This window comes from Thunnus maccoyii, chromosome 24, assembly GCF_910596095.1.
Source record: "Thunnus maccoyii chromosome 24, fThuMac1.1, whole genome shotgun sequence".
NCBI lineage: Eukaryota > Metazoa > Chordata > Actinopteri > Scombriformes > Scombridae > Thunnus > Thunnus maccoyii.
This window is the reverse complement of record NC_056556.1, coordinates 2,206,450-2,225,793: the sequence shown is the minus strand read 5'-3', so window position 1 is coordinate 2,225,793 and position 19,344 is coordinate 2,206,450. Positions and strand designations below refer to the sequence as shown.

Genomic DNA, 19,344 nt, shown 5'->3' with positions numbered 1-19,344 from the left:
CCAGGACTTTACCACTTGTTAATACATGTGTGTCACCGTCTGAAGCCTCTCTGTGTTGTTTTTGGGTTTGAAGTTCTCAGAGAAACAGACACTCGGCTGCTCTGCTGTGAGTCGGGGGGTGAACGTGGGGAATTCTCCACATTCATGTATTCCTCTGGTACGCTGCACTTAAAAGCAGCGGAGCCCCATTAGCCGCTGCCCTCTTATTTTTCTCTACTCTTTATTTTCTCCCCCCCTCCTCTGCTGGATCTTTTTCCGTCCAGCTGGCTCCCAACCAGAAGCTCCTTTTCCCTCCGAGACCCGTTCAAACATTCAAAAAAAAAAGACAGAGAAAGGAGGAGGAGGAGGAGGGGGAGGAAGGACAACTGAGGCAAATGTTTCCTCGGCTCGCCTAATGAACATCTCTCGACTTTGATGGTTCAAGGGTCCATCTGGGCTCGACTTCAGGTCTGAGAGTGTGTCTTTCTCACAGGCGCTGGTGTGTGTTTGGATAATCAGACGTTCAACAGCTCCACGTCATTCAGCTTTTACGCCGGCGCTTGAATTCCGGAGCGATACGCAGCGACTCACTGACTCAAGTTTAGATTCTTGTGGAGTTCCCACAATTTCAAAAACTACCAAATACGTCAGGGTGAATTTCAGGGAAACTCTTATATATTATTATATATATATATATTATCATATTTTTATTTGATGGAAGGGAGCAGACATCAAAAGGATAGTCATGAGTTTGAAAATCTCACTTTGTAAATATCAGAAGAGCTGAAACAAGCTGATTCTGTCTGTCAAGCAGAGTGAGATAAGAATAAAACCTGTGAGAGTTAAATCACAAAGTTCAAGGCTTTTTAACTCGTATCTGGTGTTTCTGACTTGATTTAGAGAAGCAGAGAAAAGCATAAAGTCAGAACAAAACTGCATTTTCAAGGCATCTGAAGTTATTTCTACACCAAGTCTCTTCTAGATAAATCCTGATGTTCCTGTTGCTTTGTGCAACATGAGGAGCTTCACTAAAACACATAATTTCACGCAATGAGAAAAAGCTTTCATAAGTCATGTTGTATCATCTGAAATCAGAAATCTGTGCCCCTTTAATGATGTCACGACATCGAGGCAACAGCAGAAGTTCAGTATTGTTTCTCCACCTACATCATCCGCCTCTTATTTACTGAATGATCTTCTTTCTGTTTGTTGTTGATGCTCTTATCGCCTCGCCAACATGATCTCAAAACGTTCTTTTGTCAAACAGAACAAATAATAGCAGCAAACCTCTGAGTAGAGATGTGCCGGTAAACCGTTTTTTACTATATATATATGTTTTAAAAGGAAACCGTGAACACAGAGCAGTCCTGCCTTCATCAGCAGTTTTATTTTATTTAGACACAAGTCGCCTGTAAGAGTCCAGTATAACTTTTATTATCTTCTGTGTGTGTTTACAAATTGTTTTGCCTTTTTAAATTAAATGAATTTAACTGTTAACACCAAGCAGATAAAACTTACAACAAAGTTCTTGCACCACAGAAATCGATCGACCAGTTTCATTAACAAAAAAATCATGAATTTCCTAAATATGACTGGGAATCGAACACAGACACTGAGCTGCATTGGAAGTAATTTCCAGTCAACTGTCTTTAACTTTCAACTGTATTTAACTGTTTATTTAACTGTAGTACACTGTACAGACAGCTGGCAGTGAATAAAATGCAAGGTGATGATGGTGTGAAGTCATTTAACTGTATTTTAGCACTAATAGCAGGATTTCAGGAAACGTAATTACCGTAATAACACCTTTTACCAACAATAATCATGGCATGAAAATCTGGTACCAGCACATCCCAACCTCTGAGTGTATTGAAATGAGAAGGGTGCATTTTCTTCTAAATTCAACTTTTCATTTGTAAGAGAAAGAATAAGTTATTGTGTCTCTACTTTAAGAAGCATAAAAAGCTAAATAAGCTAAACATCGTCATTGCTGTTAGAGCTTGGAGACTTCATTGCTGATGTATTTCCCAGTGAAACAGGATGTTAAAGTGCTGGAAACATTACTTCTTGATAATTTAATTAGACAGTTATTTACTTAATCCTGATTGTCCCTTGTGGAACATAAATCCCTTGTTTAAGACGTCTCGATGCAGCATCTCAACCAGCTCGTCCCTCACGGTTCTGCTCCGGGTTTTATTCCTGGAGTAGTCCATCTCAGTTTTTTTTTTTATTTTTTTTATTCCAATTACTTTTTTTTTTGGCAGTTTTGGCTTAATATGAAAGACCTACAGCAGGCAAGAAAATTTGGGAGAGGAAAGTGACTTCATGAAAGGCCTCACGTTCAAAGCCGGAACCGAACTGGGACGCTCCAACAAATGGCTCAATCTTTAGACCACTAAGAGTCGAGTCACTGTTTGTAGAAACTTTCCAGGAAGAGAGATAGATAGATAGATAGAAAGATAGATAGATAGATAGATAGATAGATAGATAGATAGATAGATAGATAGATAGATAGATAGATAGATGTGTCCTCTCAGCTCGCAGCAGCAAAACAACAACCAGAAATGTGTTTTCATTCAGCTCAGAATGACAGTGAGAGCAAAATTTAGACATCAGTGTTTTTTTTTTTTTTATTGGCTCTGAAAGTCTGACAGTGAAACTTGAGCTGTCTGTCTGCCACCTCCGTCATGTGACAGGCGTGCCGTTATGTCGTGATGGCGTTTGAGAGGGGATCCACGGGGGGGCCAAGGGCACAGGGAGCCTTTCAAGGTGGACTTTCCTTCTAACGAGCCCGGCGCTGGGCCTCTGTAAACCTCCCCCCCTCCTCCCCCCTCCTCTTCCTCACACGTCTCTGCAGCCCAAACACAGACATTAATGCAAATTATGGTCTGATAATTTAATAACTTTGCCGGCTTGATCTGTCCTTTTTATTACAATTATCATCAGGCAGGGGGTTGCGTTCCATCATCAGAAAATAAACACCATCGATCATCCTTGTAATGATTAGCCGCTGACAGGCCGGGCTACGCTTTGCATAAATGGACTGTAATGCAGCGCTGGAGAGGAGAGCGGGGGCGGTTTTTTTTTGTTTTTTTTTAGATGTTTTCTGCTAACTTTGGCTTCACGTTCGGGGGTTATTAACCGTGCTGATAATCACAGCAAGGCTCCCTTTATGTTCCGGAGAGGCGGCGTGGTTCTCAGCCAGCGAGGAGAGCCGTTTCTTAACGGATTACGTCAGGGGAGACTGACTCCAGCTCGACACTCGGAGCCAAGACATGCAGTCGGGGCCTGTTAAGTCTTTCCAGAAAAAGGCTGGAAGGTGCCAGAGCCATACACAGAGCTGGCACCCGGCGCTGCCTCAGCATCAGGGCCTCCCTCTTAATTGCAGTGGAAAATGATGCTGCATTTCCCGCCTGTTGAACAAGCTTGTAAAGAAAACAACCCCCCCACCCCCTCCTCCTCCTCCTCCTCCCTCCCTCCCCTTCTTCCAAAGAGAACAGGCTAATTTATAAACTGAGAGTCTTAAATACAAGAAAGAATAATCAGGCTTTGGAGGCTTCGGAGGCTTTTTGGCACCACGTTAGTCCATTTTCACCATGGGGAGAAAAACATTAACAAACTTAAATCACGGTCGCATCAGGTGGTGAATGTTTTATGCTGTCTGTGTTCTCTTTGTACTCCTTGGCAAAGCCCTCCAGCACCAAAGACTCTCTCTGAACAAAGGTGCATCAACTTTCTTCACTCTGATTACACCTCCAACGAGTCTTAGGAGAAACTCAGGTATTTATGATTCAGGGTTTAAATTTACGCACGGTTCATATCTCTGTTTTCACAGGCTATGAAATAATAGCGCTCACTCCCTGTTAAAGCCTCGTCTTTGCCAGTGATGAAGGAGGAAGGGGGGGCGGGGGGGGGGGGGGGGGGGGGGGGGTAAAGATTGAGACACACACTCGCCGAGCAGCCGGCCGTAACACAGAGCTGCTTTGTTCTCTGCCTTTTTTTGCTTTTTTCGCTTTGAAACACCGAGCAGAGATGAACTCCCCTCCAGGAGAACGTGTTTTCTCTGCCTGACCACAACGGGATACCATCCTCAAAACCACCTTTCGTGTCAGGACTTCGAAAAGAAATCTCACGTTCAAAAACCCACAAACCCCAACCCACTTCCTCGTACACTGTTGACCCTTCGTGCCAGATCAAAGATGGCTGCACCTCGGGTTCAGGTGTTCCTGAGTGAAGGTTACACGGTTGCCGTGGAGGTTTGTGGGTCTGTTGCAGGGAGATCCACATGAAAGGTTCGTGTTAGCTCACCTTCCCAGGTGAGAAACACTGGAGCCTTTGTTGCCTCGTGTGTGCAGTGTTGTTATTTAAAGCCTAATTGCTATTACCGACGTGCATGACATCAGACTCGATCATGTCACGTTTGAACAAAAAAGCAACAATCTGTGACTTTTTGCGTGTTCAGCTGAGATGACGGAGGCGCCGCTGTCACACTTGTGAATTTGTTCGACCTCCGAAGAGAAAGAACAGCATCAGTCATTTGTTCAAATGCCTCAATTGACAAAGAGCTCCAGCAGCCGTGTGAATTATGACTCTTTTCTGTCAGGAGCAAAGGCAGAAGTAGTTTGATGTTGTTATGGAGCATTAAATTAGGGTAGTGAGGAGGTCTGGTGCCTGAATGAGTCAACAAATTGCGCAAATTTGACGTAGTAAACCGATGCAATGATGAATCAATTAGTAGATCAACAGAAAATTAATCATCAACTATTCTGAATCATCTTTTCAAGGAAAAATGCCCAAAATTCTCAGTTCCAGCCTCTCAAATGTGAATATTTTTTCCTTCTTCTATTATAGTGAACTAAACATCTTTGAGTTGTGGACTGACGAGACTTTGAGAAACAGTGATCAACATCTTTCATCATTTGCTGACATTTTATAGACTAAACGACTAATTAATTAATTGAGAAAATAATCTATAAATTAATACATTATGACAATAATCGTTAGTTGCAGGCCTATTATTTTCCAGACTTTATAAAAATTCAGTTGTTTTACAGTCTGTAATTCAATATTTACATTTAAACACCCATAGAGACACATACAAGTGTACATATATATGTAAATCTATACTGTAAATGAATATAAAATATTAAAGATACACTCACAACTTAACAAAACAAGCAAAAGATACACATAACTGCACTGCCAATTGTTTTTTTAGTGTCTTAAAACAGACAGACTGCAGCCTTAAATGACACAAAACACTTTCAACAAGTCATATATTGTAAAAATAACATTGCATCTGTAATTTAACAAGCAGGAATTCAACTGTTTCTTTTAGAGGACTAGAGAGATGATACAGTGATCTGTGAGGTGACCGTTATAGAAAGAAAACAGATATAATCTAATATGTTTCCTAGTTTCCTGCCTCGCTGTGCGTTCTAATCAGAATACGCCAGCCGTCAGCAGACACCTGCTGGATGACACCTGGACCGTCGCAGCATACGTTTAGCGCTGTGAATCCTCAGAGAAGGTGGTTGATGAGGAGGAGAGGGCAGAGCGATGGGAGGTTTTAATGAGGACCTCCATCCTCAAAACCCCGGAGAGCGGAGACCTGAAGGCCTCCGGCGAGTGGCGAGGTGGCGGCGCTGACCTCCCTCAGCTGCCACCGGGATCCATGACTCCCCGAAAACCCCCGACACCCGTTCAGCTGGAGAGTTTCAACCAGGGGTGAAAGTAGATTGAAGTTGCCGGTACTACTACCCCAACCTTCATCGCTTCATATTGTTCTCCTCTCGCCTTTTTTTAACGGATGTATGGTGAAGATAATTTGGGTTTTTTTAAATTAGAAGAGTATTTCACCTCTCTCTTTGAATTTTCAGAGCATTTTGCACATATGAAAGAAGAGATGATGATGAGTAAAATGTTTCAAAATGTCAAACATAACTTCTGAGCATTTTTTCCCCCAAAGCAAAATACTTAAAACATTTTTTCCACAGAGGCCTCAAGTATTTATCCTCCTCTGAGTAATGGTGAGTCATGCCACTTGTTGACTGGGCTGCTCTTCTTCCTTTGCCCAGCCAAGTCTTCACATAAGGCAGCAGATCACCAGTGTTTTCATGGTGGTCCCACAGAGCTGATGAAGAGGAGATTTGCTGCATTTGTTTGCTCCTAAACTCAGTTATGATATTGTTAATTGTGCTGAACTGCTGCTCACAATCAGCATTTCTTGCGGACAGTTCGTCAACTGCCATAAGCGACTTCCTCATCTTGTTAAGAATGCTTCTTCCTCCACTTGTCTTATATCCAGGTGGGCCTCTTGTTCATTCATTCACTCGTCTTCTCCAAACCGAGGCTTGTCGAGGTCTGCTGTTTGATTGATTAGACTATTGTAAGCCTCTTTTCGGTTGGCTGTGACGCCGCCCTTTGCTGTGGTTGCGAAGAGTCTTTCTTTCATATTCTCTGCCACTGCTCGGATGAACCGAGCAGAGTTATTGACGGAAGTCTCGCCAACTCTGGCGTCAACTACATGTTGTTGTGGTCGTTTGGTTTTCTATGCGTTTGACATACGTTGTCGTGATGTCATGGGCCTTTTGGGAGTGTGGTCTTCCTGCTCTGAAGAAATTCTTGAGTTCAGTCAGAACATTTGTCATTAGTGCAAAACTTGTCAGGAAGTTGATGGAGCACAACATAGAAAGCAGACCATTGAATTTGGCCCTGTCTCATCTGCAGAGACTTCCCTGCATGAAGAAGCTACCCAGCGAACAATGAACACTCTTCCAATCCTCCTGAGGGTGATGTGTAGGTTGTGAACACATTCACTCAACTCCAGAACTTCCAGTGCCTGGTCCACAGCAAGGTCCAGTCTGTGACTAAAGCAGTGCTATAGTACAACGCCTTGGAAGTCATCCTGGAGCAACTTCCCAACACCTGACTTCACTCCTAGAATTACACCGACTCCATCACTGCAAATCCAATGACGACTTCCTGCAGCAACTCAACGGTTGCACACAAGCTGTTCCTTGATATGAGCAGCACACAGACTATCCAGCTCGACCAAGTCCAATGGAAAACACAATTAGTGTTGATTTGTGCCCAACACTGACTCATCAGCCAATACTGTGATCTTACTCCTGGTCTCTATTATCTTATTCAGAAGTTCCTGTTTAATCTGTGATGAAACATGATCAATTACACCTTAAATCAGCAGAATTAGCAAGCTGATGGTCAATCAGACTCTCAAAGTCTGTGAAAGGCTTGTTGTTCTTGTCCACATAATATTCTGTCCTGAATAAAGTGACAGTAGACTCAGTTGCAGACACTCCTGACTACTGGCGTTCATGTTCAGAAGTAGTTCTTTCTTTGATGTCTGAAGAATCTTTATTGCTTCAACAAAGGTCTGTTACTCAACGTTTTTCCCCTCTTTTTTTTTCTGAAACATGAAAAACAATCACAAATATACTGGTAATGTGTCAGCCAACCACAAAAATGTTTGGGATTTTGGTGGAATCATTCACCATTCGTACTTACCCGCTACAAATGACATCAATAAAGCACGGTTTGGTTTGATCGTGAAAAAAATCACAAGTACGGGAACAATAAATCAAATGCACCCTTCCAAACACTGTGTGTGTGTTTAGGGAAGTAAAGATACGCATGCGCAGCGTTAATATGCCAGAGTTACAGAACAACCAATGGAAGTCACATGGCCTGTTTGACCTGCTGTCTGAACATCATGAAACATCACGATTTATTTAGTCTGTCGTTTTATTCGGGAGATTTTTGCAAGAAACGACTGTCTGCCAGAAAAACCCACAACACTCGATATCAGACAGTTTGCTGCAGCCGAAGTTGACATTAGTCAGTAACAGTAAACAGTTTTGGAGAGGCGGCGGGGTTCCCTCCAGCACGGATTTAAAAACCCACTGGTCTGTGCTGGGCACGAACACATTGGAATGATTTAGAAGCAATTTATAAGAAAACTAACTGTTGTTTATGTTGATTTAACATTCGCAGATGTGTTTTCTTGTTGGAAACGCGATCATGACGGGTTGCATGTGGGTTTTGGCAGGCAACTCCTGTCCCTTCTTCCTGGTACTGCATACTGGCGCTGTACCAGACCGTACTGGCCTGCTTTCACCCTCTCGATCCACATTCACACATTTAAAACCAAACTTTATCATCCGACACTGATGCTCAACTTTCTGTCAAGTGACAGAAAAAACTCAAAAAAATTTGAGTTGCACTTAAATAAAAATCTGCTTTTTGTCAACTGATAATTAGTTTAGTATTCAACATTAATATCACCAAACATTTGTACATAGCAAATCATAACTAATATCAACAATCACTCAACACATAAAACTTTGTTTCATCAGAATTTGAGACTGATAATCAAAGTTAAAGTTAGAATAACAAGGTGAAGAGTGTAGTAAACCTGCTTCATGCAAATCTATGCAAAAGGCAACGTTTAGCCCAGACTAATAAACCCTACAGGCACGTTAAAGCTAACCAGAGAGGAAAGTAAAAAAAAAGAAAACATAGAATATGTGATGTATGACTCTTGAAACAGTCACAGTGATTTTCTGTCTGAATGAAGAGGAGATAAATCTTTAGCTGGAGCTTCGTCAAACCGCTCAGTGTGATTGTTTTGTTTCATGCTTTAGTGCCTCCTAGCTGCAACACTCAGACTCCAGAACACATTGATGCGTGTGTGTGTGTGCATTTGTTTATTGTAGCCATGACGACGACGGTGGCCTAACTTTAAGGAAGTAGTAACTTAAACCCACAACACATGTTTCTCCTCTAACCTCAACAAAGTGATAATTTTAAACCTAAACCATCATCTTTCCCTGAACCCAACCAGACCTGAACCACAGTGTTGTCACATCATAAAACATCATTATTTTCTAACAGTGACGGTTTTGGATGATGTTGCCAGATTAGAAAACGCTCCTATATGTCATTCTGGAGTCGGTCTGGACCAAAGAGGAGAACCATTTGTGTGGCTAAAACATCAATAAAGTTTTGTCTGTGGATTGATCAGATCGGTTTGCACTCGAGAAGTTTGCAGATAATCGCTTTATAAATGTGATTTGATTCCTGTCTTCCTGTTTCAAAGTGTCCTTGAGTAAAACACACAGCTCTGCCTGAAGTGTAACTGAATATCTCCATTAATCTGCATCAACTGTGTGTGTGTGATTACATGTAAATGATAGAGGCTCTGTTTGCATAAGATATCCCAGATAATGACCACCACAATTGAGCTTTAAAACCTCTCAGTTTAGTTGTTTTCTTTTTGTGTTTTTGTTTTTTTTACACCGTGATGAGCCGTTAATATCACAAAGTCCCCCAAACAGATGGCATGTTGTTGGAAAACAGATGTTATTTTGCATAGGAACATATCATGAATATGCATGCTGTATTAGTTCATGACACTGAAGGCCTCGCTCTTGATTGGCCAGCTCTCCCCTCCTCAACAACATTGAACAAACCTTTCGACTGTTGCAAACTGCAGAGATGCACAGAGATGATCTGCTGCTGCTCTTTTTAAGGTGCGTCGTTTTCTCAGTACGTCGTGCAGAAAGGAAGGTGTAGATATGATTTTTATTGATACCAGAACAACAGAGCAGCTTCATCCTCTGAAGCACGCTTCTGCCTTGATGACGATAGATAAAACATTCACCGATATGTGATGTAAAATGAAGGGAAATCTCAGTTTTAACGTGGTTCATATCTTTGTATGGCTCCTTTCAACAACATAAAACATAAAAAGCATTAAGAAAAGAAACAATGCAATAAAAAAATGATTTAAAAAGGAGTAAACTAAAATTATTTATTAAAACAGGTCAAACAAGAGAATAAAAATTATAGTGCAGCCACAGTTCAGAGCCAGATATGAAGTTTTCCAGATATGTGGTGCATAAAAATTAAAGAGTGCAGAACATTTTTTTTGGTCTCGACTCCTAAAAACGACATTCTTTGCGACACCAGACACAGTTTACAGAAGATTACGTTTCTCATCAACATAACGAGGAAACATTTGAACGTCCACTGACGACATATTTTATTTGTTATTTTATTATGAAATCCAGTCGTGGCCACTAAAAACATGATTTACATTTTATGGTTCTGTTTAGGCAACTCAAAACACGTGGTGAAGGTCGGGGGGGGGGGGGGGGGGATTGTGGTTTTGGTTAAATATTAAGTGTTTTTGTAGACTGAATCTTGACCACACATGGGTCTCTGATGTGAAAACCGTAAGTTTTGTGTTCCCAACGTTCCCCGTGATGTCTGTGCATCGTTGACCTTCATAGACTGACAAAAACGCGGCCTGTGAAGACGATCCAGGCAGCGATTACGTCTCTGTCAAAAATGTATTTAATAAAACCATCCAGTAGTGTATAAAAATCATTTAAGGAGACACAATTCAATAAACCAAGAACCAAAATGGCGATGAATTGATCATAAGAAGAATGGTTAATCCATGTTTTGACTGGATTCATAAAACTGGAAAATGTTAGCCTTCAACACAAAGATGAGTAAATAAATAAGACGCCAGGAGTTTTATGTACTGCAGCTTCAAAGACAGACTGATGTTCCTTTGTCAGATCCAGCTCCACTGGAGCTGCTGGAAATATCTGGAAGTGATATCATAATCTTTTCTTTAATCTCTCACCAATTTTCAGACTGAATATCCTGAGGAAAACTGTCTGCACAGACCCTAATCCTCTCAGAAACAACTCACCTCTGAGAAAACTGGGGTGCTTTTTTTTGAACAATTTTCTGCCAACATTCCCAGACAATCCTCTGCTCGGGCAAGTCAGTGAGTCTTTTCATTCAGGAAAATGCAAAACAGCCTAAAAAACCAGTGAAATTACCTCACACCGCTGGCTGGTGCTGCTGCCTTTTTTCCCTCTTTGTCTGTTAAAATTTAAAGCTCTGTACTAAAAGTCTTGTTAAAGGACCATACCAGTGTTTTTGTCCTCTAAGACTTTTATTGCAGCGCTGACCTCGGAGGATGAAGATTATTCAGAGGGCCTTAGTTAATATTAAGCAGGCGTTGACACGGGGCCCCGGCGCTCGCTGCCGGCAGGGAGGTGGCCCTATTGAAATGAGCCGAGCTGAGCCTTAATAATACATTTGTCCCACAGGGGCCACCCATGCAAAAAAAAAAAACGTCTACATTTCTGCAACTGCAAGGTGCTCCGGATAATATAAATCCAAGAAAAGTTTTATGTTAAGACACCGGAACATTTCACAAGCTTCTGTATGTTGAACAAGTGACTCCGTTAATCTGCATCAAGGAAAAACAGAAAATATTATTATTATTGCACACTGAGGTCATAACCTCAATGTTTTTTCTGGTAATTTAAGTACATGGTGTGTATATTTCAGTATGACTCCTTTTAAGGCAACAAAAATGAATAGTTAATGGCTTCAAAATGTCTGCACCAGATTTAAATAAAATATTAGATCCATGTATGTAATCTGGTCCTAATAAGGGAGGAAATAGAGAAAAAGATTATTTTTCCATGAATATCCTTGAAATAACTACTTAATTTAAGTAATACATTTAAAACTCACAGGAATAAATCTGAACGGCTAACTGAATAAATAAAACCCAAATATTTAAAAACTTTTATCAACTTTTTTTTGGTGTGTTGGAGTGTTTGGAGGACTTCTGTGACTCTAATGTGGCTCCTTCTGTTCAGGTATAATAAGTATTTTATTCTCCAACTCTTATTGTTCACTCTGTGTGTGTTTAAGTGTGAATAGATGTTTTATATCTTGTAGCTGACTCATATCCAGGACTGTTTTGTGACGTGGGATCATCTGTAGGCAGATACAAATAAGGAAAGACAGTTTGACCACAAGCTTCTGAAATTGATTCATAAATGAATATCCAGCTTCAGGAGGCAGAGGCCGAATTTACATATTAGTCTAATAGAAATGAATGAGGCGTCGGTGACTGCGGAGCGCTATCCATCATCTGCACTGACACCGGGAGCCGGAGGAGGGACGGGGGGGACGGGGGGCGGGATCCGGCCTTGTTAGACTGTCACATTTGTAGTAATAACGCCATAATGCAGAGCTGTGAGTGATAATGTGATGTGGTGTCATCAGGAGGAAGGAAGGAAGGAGGGGTTGCTGGAGGTCAAAAGCAGAAAGCCCCGAGTCTCCTTCACGTCAGAGCGCGTCTGCCCGGTTTGATTGTCAGAACTTTAATTGGACTCGTAGCGTCCATGTTGGCCCGGTTGTCAGTTTCTATACATCGTCACGGCGACCGTTTTGAGCCATGGTGAGACGGCGTCCGACCGCACAGAGCGCTGAACCTCGGTGACTCTTGTGGCGGTTGGTGGTGGCGCTAAAATCAAGTTCATTCTTAACCTCAACTCAAGGTCAACTTACTAACTTTTGTTTCTAGAGCTTTTATCCACATCTCTCACCCTTCCTCAGCATGTGGAGTCTTCTCATTTATCACAGAGAAACCCTCAATTGATGAGAATTGATGACATCATGATGGGAACAGCTGAGGAAGACTGTCAGGTGTGGCTGAAAGCTCTGGAAAAAAAGCTAAAATCGAATGTAAAATTGAGTATTTGGTGTTGGTGGATGTCTCCTTTTGAAGAGTGTTTTTTTTCTCTTCCACCTCCACTCAGTGATGGATTGTCCAGCCTCGGCTACTTCCTGTCTCGCTCCTGCTGCTCAGCCAATCAGCCGCAGGCCTTTTAAGGTGGACGGGAAGATTAAAGTCAACTTTAATGTGCTGCAAAAAAAAAGAAGTCCACCTTAACAAATCCTTTTGCATTCAGTTTAATTTTCTAAAAACAAATCATGTCAAGATTAAACTCTTGGTGATTGTGAACTGTAGATGTGTGTGTGTGTGTGTGTGTGTGTGTGTGTGTGTGTGTGTGTGTGTGTGTGTGTGTCTGCAGGCAGCTGCGTCGAGGTTCGTCTGAGTGTTTTGAGAAGCTTGTCGCTCATAAAGAGGCTCTCTAACTCGGAGCCCCGAGAGACGCCGGAGAATGCAGCGCTCGCTGTAAAACACATTCTTCCGAAGCCCTTTAAACTCTCCACAGACAGGCCTGTTTACTGCCCTGCGATGAGTCCAGGTTGTAACACTCTGCCAACATAAAGCGCTGATTGGAGATCGAGTCGCGCTCTAGTCATTCTTTTTTTGAGTTTTGATTTTGCTTACACTTTTTTTAGAAGTTACAGATTAATTTCTGGTTTATTTTTGGGTGTAAATTTATGGATTTTCTGTCAACGAAGTTCACAAATCACATGTAGACGAGGTTATGGTGTGTTTAAGTGAAGCTCAGACATTCAACGACTGCAGATTTAATCATTCTTATTGACGTTCATGCTTTCTGATTGGTTGTCTTTCTCAGACTCAGCAAACTCTGTACTCTTCATCTGCTTTACCACATCTGCCAAAAACAATGTCAGCATTAGTTTTTCTATGATGAATTGTCACAAACATTTGCTTTAAATGTTTCTGATCGATCTCTTTACCTCTGTTTATTTCATATACAGGCCGTCGTAGTTTAAGGAGGTGGTTTCATGGACTTCTTCAGGAGAAGGTAAGTTGAATAAATGTTTCAGTTCCCAGCAGTAACAAGTAGATTCTGATAAATGTTATATATGTATTTAATGAAAAAAGGCAAGCAGAGTTGCAATCTGCCATTTTATGATGTGAAACACAGATACTCAACCGTAAAATCAGTCCTGCACAAATGGACACAATACAGACCTTTGTGACACAGAAGCTTAGTGTGTAAAATATAGTTCATTGTCTATGATTTTGTAAAAATAAAAAAAAAGAAGAAGCTTAAGCCATCGCCCTCTTCAAACTAATCATCATCTGACTTCTGTTTGCTTGTTATAAATAAATAAATAACAAGTTAGGATTTAAGCTTAATAACTAATAATAAATTTACTCCACAGTTCCTGCCCATACTAGGAATTAAGTTGTTTCTAAGTGAAAAAAAGTAGTGTTCCTCCAAAATCATCCCGTGTGTGCACATTTCCATGACTGAAGACTGTTCTTTCATAACTAAGTTACATTTATAAACCATGAATTTATTGGCAGAGCTCTCTTTCATCTTTCTCACTCGGTTATCTCCATCAATAAATGAAGGTGCTGGTAATGCCTGATCTTTGCAAGTCTTATCTCCACCTCTTGTTCGGGGGCCTGGTTGGATTTCACAGCCCGGGGCTATTTTCTCTCCCACTTCACATCTCTGAGAGAATAAGGAATTCCAGTGGCAAAAGCAATCACAAACTCCAGATCAAACGTATCCTCAGCTGAATTCACTGACAGACTAAAATCATTTGTTCCTCTCGCTAACGCTCAGCACCGCGTCCCCAGAACCTCTCGCTCCTCTCAGCTGCTTTGTTTTATGTGGTTTCAGTAGCTGCGTCCTCTGGGCCGCTCTGTCAGAGCTAATATTGAAGTACACACGGGCTAACTGCAGCAGCAGCAGCCGCTCTGCACGCGTCTAGCCTTTTCCCCTCCTGTTAGCGTCCTTTTTCATCAGCTTCCAAGTGAGAATTTACATTATGTCAAGCCTGCTCTCGCCCGGCGAGGTAAGACGAGGTCAGGGGAAGTTATTTCAAAGCAGCCTTGAAAGAGGTCGTGCAACGTCTTAAGAATGTGTGGCGCCTCAGACTTGACATTCAACAAGAAAGGATTGAGGAAAGTGCATTGTCGGCAAAGGGTGCAGGAACGTGGCTTCAAAGACAAAAGTTTTGTTGTTGAATTATTAAAGGGATCGACACTCCTCCCTCTACAGGAGGCGATCAGGGGACGGACTGATGAATAATAATATTTACTCCCATACAACAAGAAGCAGGAGATGACAGCATGATTAATTGTATGAGAGCAAGGATGTGTTTTTTATCATTTGATTTAACTTTTGTCCCTTTGTTTGCAGGTTAAGTTCTAACTAAGTCTCCTTTTAACTCACTTTTAGGTCAATACAACTCTCGTGTGTCCCTTTATTCCCAAGATAAACACCTAAATACGACAAAACGTTTCACATTTCACAGCCAAAACCTTTAAGCAGCCATGTGAGTTATCACTAACTCAGTAGCAAAGGTGAAAGTGTTTGGAGGTCAGGGCAGATGGAGGGTCAACAAAGCGTCTGACTTTGATACGGGAGTCTGCAGTTTGTCAGTCATTCCCTAACTTTAATGAAGTAGAACCTAAACCTAACCAAACGTAAATCATAGGTGTGACAGATCAAGAATGACTCGACAAGCACTGTTGCCCTGCCAAAAGGGAACTGACAAACATCTGTATGAAGGACAACACAAAAAGTATTTGTTTAAAAAAATCATTGTCAATATTGTATTTCTTAAAAATGTACAAATGATATTTACATACAACCAGCACAACAAACTGGTGCAACAATGTACAAAAGAAAAAAAAACAAAAGCTTGATTCTCTCTTTTAGATGTTCTATATTCAGAGCCATTCGCTGACGTCTTCTGCTCTTCTAGCCACAAGAGCAACAACAGATTCATCAATGCAAGTCAAGTCTCTGATGTCTGACACTGGGATGTCACAGTTAATCTCAGCAGCAATGCAGCAATCAAATAATGGCCCGCTGAGGACAGTGACTGTAAACTTGAAATGTTGTGATGATGGTTTCTCCTCTAGCAGAAATGAGCAACTTGATATGAATTAAAGTTGAGCTCAAGTACTTTACAGTGTAAAACTTTCCAAACAAGTCGGTGATGATGGTACATTCCAAACATGTAGGTATGAAATCATTACCTGGTTCCATTTACACATTTTAAATTTAATCATATGCACAACATGCATATGTTGTGGCTGGGCCAGGCACTTAGTAAACTGATCTTACTGCAGACCTGTACAACAACTGAAATAATTCTGTTGTTTACGTCATATTTACTACCTAAGGCAAAAAAACAAAAAAATATGGCTTTTCAAAAACATAGAAAATTGCCATTTTAAATAATTCACAATGAGACTGTACAAGAAAACATGAGTCGAACACTGCAGAGGCTTTTTGGCACACAATCACATCTGGTTCTTCAAATCACTTCAATTTTAAGTCTGTGGTTGAATGTTTATTGCCCATCAGGAGTTCAAAACTTCTGCAAATATGTTCCGGTCAGAGGAAACAGTTTGCTGTAACATGTGGCTAAGACATCAAGTTGAGGAACTTGCTCTCTTCTGCCAGAGCAGACAGCAAGGAGCTCATGTCCCCGATCGCCATGTTCCCCGTACCCGCCGGCACCGAGGGCAATGTGACCGAGTTCCTCGGTGTCGTCAGGCGGGAGGAACTCCTTGACAAGCTCTGGAGCAGACCTGGACTCAGGGTCCCCGACATGAGGCTGGAGTGATCCCCGTCGTCCAGCATGCTGTCAAAGTCTATCTGCGCCTGCTCCAGCACTGCATTAGAGTCTACAGTCCTGGGTGCTTGGCTGGCGCCTGAACTGGGAGATGCTCCATCATTTTCAAAAGTAGGTACATCCACCACATGATGGTCCAAGTTCCCATTGGACTCAAATACTTGAATCTGCCCTGTGTAGTACAGGGCATTGTCATCAGAGTTGTTGCCGCAATGAAGTCCGATAACTCCACTATTGGATAAGTTGGGAGTAGCATCTGGGTTAGCATAACTTGGATGCCTTGTTTGCGGTGCAATCTTTGGCCTTGAAAGGTGCCTGTTTAAAGATTTAGGTTCTATTGGAGGCCTTGGCTGGAGATGACTCTGACTCCCAGTTTGCAAAGGATTCTGGGAGGGCATTTTACAGTTCTGCTGATCTGAAATCAGGATTGATCCTTCACAGTCCTCAATTTTGATTTGCACAGGCTGAAATCCAGCATCAGCAAAGTGCATGTCAACTGGCTCCTGTTTGCAGCTTAACATGTCCCCATTGACTGCTGCTGTGTTGTTACAAGGTGGATAAGTGGTGTTACCGTTTTTATCATAAGGACTGATGCCTTCCTTGAACCTGTACTGAGAGCTAATTGCTTCATTGAGATTCGACGACTGCTGGAATCTCTGCTGCTGGAAGCAGTTTGCTCCTGGTTCAGTGTTCGGCTGTTTGCATCTCTGCTGTGTATTTGCAAGGTTTTGAATCATCTGCTGGTTGGAGCTGAGATTGTTGTGAAAAGATCCAAAGTTCTGGTTCTGCTGGAGGACAGCCAGGTTTCCTCTGGCCTGCAGTTTGGAGTGGTGCTGAGCAACATCCACGAGTCCCAAAGAGTCTTTGTTCCACGGAACAGATAAGTTGGCCTTACTGCCCCTCGGTGAAGATGGACACATCTGCCTTTGCTGCCCTGGACTCATGCCAGATGTGTCTAAAAGAGTGGGCGGGTTCATGTTGGTATCCACGATGGCCATCCTTCTCTGATAGTATGACTGCTGCTGGAGAGGGTTTCCTTGGAAATCTTGATGAGTCAACACTCTGTTTGCTGTGTCTCCGTTCTCAGTTTTGAGGTGCTGCACCATGTCACCAGGCAGCATTAGGTCTTCCTCTGGGATGTCATTTGTCATTGTCTCCATGGTGACGTTCTCTGATATGCTGGGCGGTTGCAGGCTGTAAGGGTAGCGGAGGAGACTACCATCCGATCTCAGGCAGGTTTGCTGAGATAAATGTTGCCGATCTGCTGCAGGAGGTGGATGGGGCTGCATCCCTCCGCTCAGTCTTCCCATGCTGCTGTAGCGTTGCATCTGTGGCTGGCTGAGAGAATCTATGGCCACCCGTCTCACAGGGTCACTCGCTCGGCGGGGGATGTTTGACGGGACCTCATGGGGCATCAAGCTCCGTGTGGTGTAGCTGCTGTACTGCCTGGAGGACAGCCCGTTGGTGGTGGTGGAGGATTCCTGGAGGTCCCCATATAACGTTGGGTGAGTCTTCAGACTCATCCTGTCCATGTATGGGAGAGGCGTAGGTGGTGCGCCCCCAGTGGCGGCAGCATATTTTGCTTTGAGGCGGTAGTGCTGGGCAGGGGTCAGGCTGAGGGGGCTAGTTAGGCTTCGTCCTCCGTACCCTCCTGCTCCTCCGCTGCTTCCCCCACACTGACTGGCCTGACTGGAGCGCCGTGAGATGTCGGCAGAGATGGGGTCGTAGGAGTCGGCAGAGCTGACATTGCTCGGGCGGTTAGCACCGAACTGTGAGGCCTGACTGGAGCGCCGGCTTGAGGAGCAGGGGGAGATGCCCGAGGAGCGGCGGCTGAGGGTGTAAACTGAGCTCAGGGTGCTGGAGGTGCTGTCACGGCGCTCTGAAAGACTTCCCAGCAGAGTTGTCTTACCGGAGCTCAGATCACCAAAGCCGGAACCAGGGAAGGACACAGGACCACCACCCATACTCGGACTCTCCAGGAGGGACCCTGAGAACAAACAGATTGAAATGTTGGACATTTGAATTCTCACCAACCCTGCAACTCCATAGATTTTTAGTCTCTTTTAGCACCCAGTTTCTGTTTTACAGCTCATTTACAGTGTGTTTCAATCTCTGATTAGCCCTCTGTACACTACCTCCCCAGCACCAAACAGCAGAAAGACAAAGTTAGCGACTTCCAGGTGAAGAAGGTGGAACATTTAGCAACTAAAGAGACAGATATTTTTCTCAGTAGTTGGTGACCACACTAGAGCTAAAGGGAGAGTGAATATTGGATAAAGACAATAACCTCCTTTTAGCTCCGGTTTGGACTCCATCAACTCCTGAGAAAAATATCTCTCTTTAGCTAGTGAAGGAAGTGGACCACCTAGCTCTAGTCTCAACTGGTCTCTAACTTTATCTGTCTGTGTGGCCAAAATAAAATCAATTACAGAAGCTTCTGAAGGACTCACCGCTTGCTGGTATGGGTGGCAGCTTGGTGCCGAGGGCCAGGGGTGTTGGGTTTGTGGCCCACCGACACGAGTCCCTCACTGTCTTCAGCTTCTCCTTCTTCAGATGCTCCAGGCGCTGGCAGGTGCTTAGCTGCTTCCGGAAGTGGAGACCCACTGCCGCGACCCCACCGCGGGAATCTTCGAAGCCAAAGGACTCCACGAAGGGCAGGTCGTCCAGGGTGCTGAGGTCCCCCAGGCTTCCCCCGCTGTGCGCCGCCATTTCTACTCCACTGTCATTGTTGGTGGCACTGCCAAGTGGTGATGGTTCGCTGCTACATGATGACTGACCGCCAGGGCTGGACTGATACATCTAGAAAGAGGGATAGATGGATGAATGGTGGAGAGAAAAAGAGTAAGAGGATACAGAAAGAGAAGGAAGAAAGATAAAAAAGAGCACGAGAGAAGAAGAAAAGCCATGACTTTTTGTCCTGAAAACTGTTTTTCTTTACCAGAACAAAAGTGGAACAGTGGTTAACATGGCACGAAGAACAGT

At 43.0% G+C, this 19,344-nt stretch overlaps 2 protein-coding genes across 4 annotated transcripts in view; one reads left to right on the top strand and one right to left on the bottom strand.

The window, feature by feature from the left end:
- The window catches only part of LOC121891815 (CLIP-associating protein 1-B-like), an 83,448-nt gene extending 64,449 nt beyond the window's left edge, over positions 1-18,999 (top strand). Inside the window, exons 41-43 of the mRNA XM_042404413.1 lie at positions 12,915-13,091; positions 13,516-13,562; positions 18,916-18,999. Coding sequence (XP_042260347.1) covers positions 12,915-13,091; positions 13,516-13,562; positions 18,916-18,942 — 251 coding nt within the window. The 3' untranslated portion in view covers positions 18,943-18,999. The remainder of the gene's footprint in view (positions 1-12,914; positions 13,092-13,515; positions 13,563-18,915) is intronic.
- Positions 16,063-19,344, bottom strand: part of LOC121891816 (zinc finger protein GLI2-like) — an 83,811-nt gene continuing 80,529 nt past the window's right edge. For all 3 annotated transcript variants that reach the window (XM_042404419.1, XM_042404420.1, XM_042404421.1), the window contains 2 exons: positions 18,813-19,161; positions 16,063-18,349 (listed from right to left, as the gene is read on the bottom strand). In XM_042404419.1, coding sequence (XP_042260353.1) covers positions 16,152-18,349; positions 18,813-19,161 — 2,547 coding nt within the window. In that variant the 3' untranslated portion in view covers positions 16,063-16,151. The remainder of the gene's footprint in view (positions 18,350-18,812; positions 19,162-19,344) is intronic.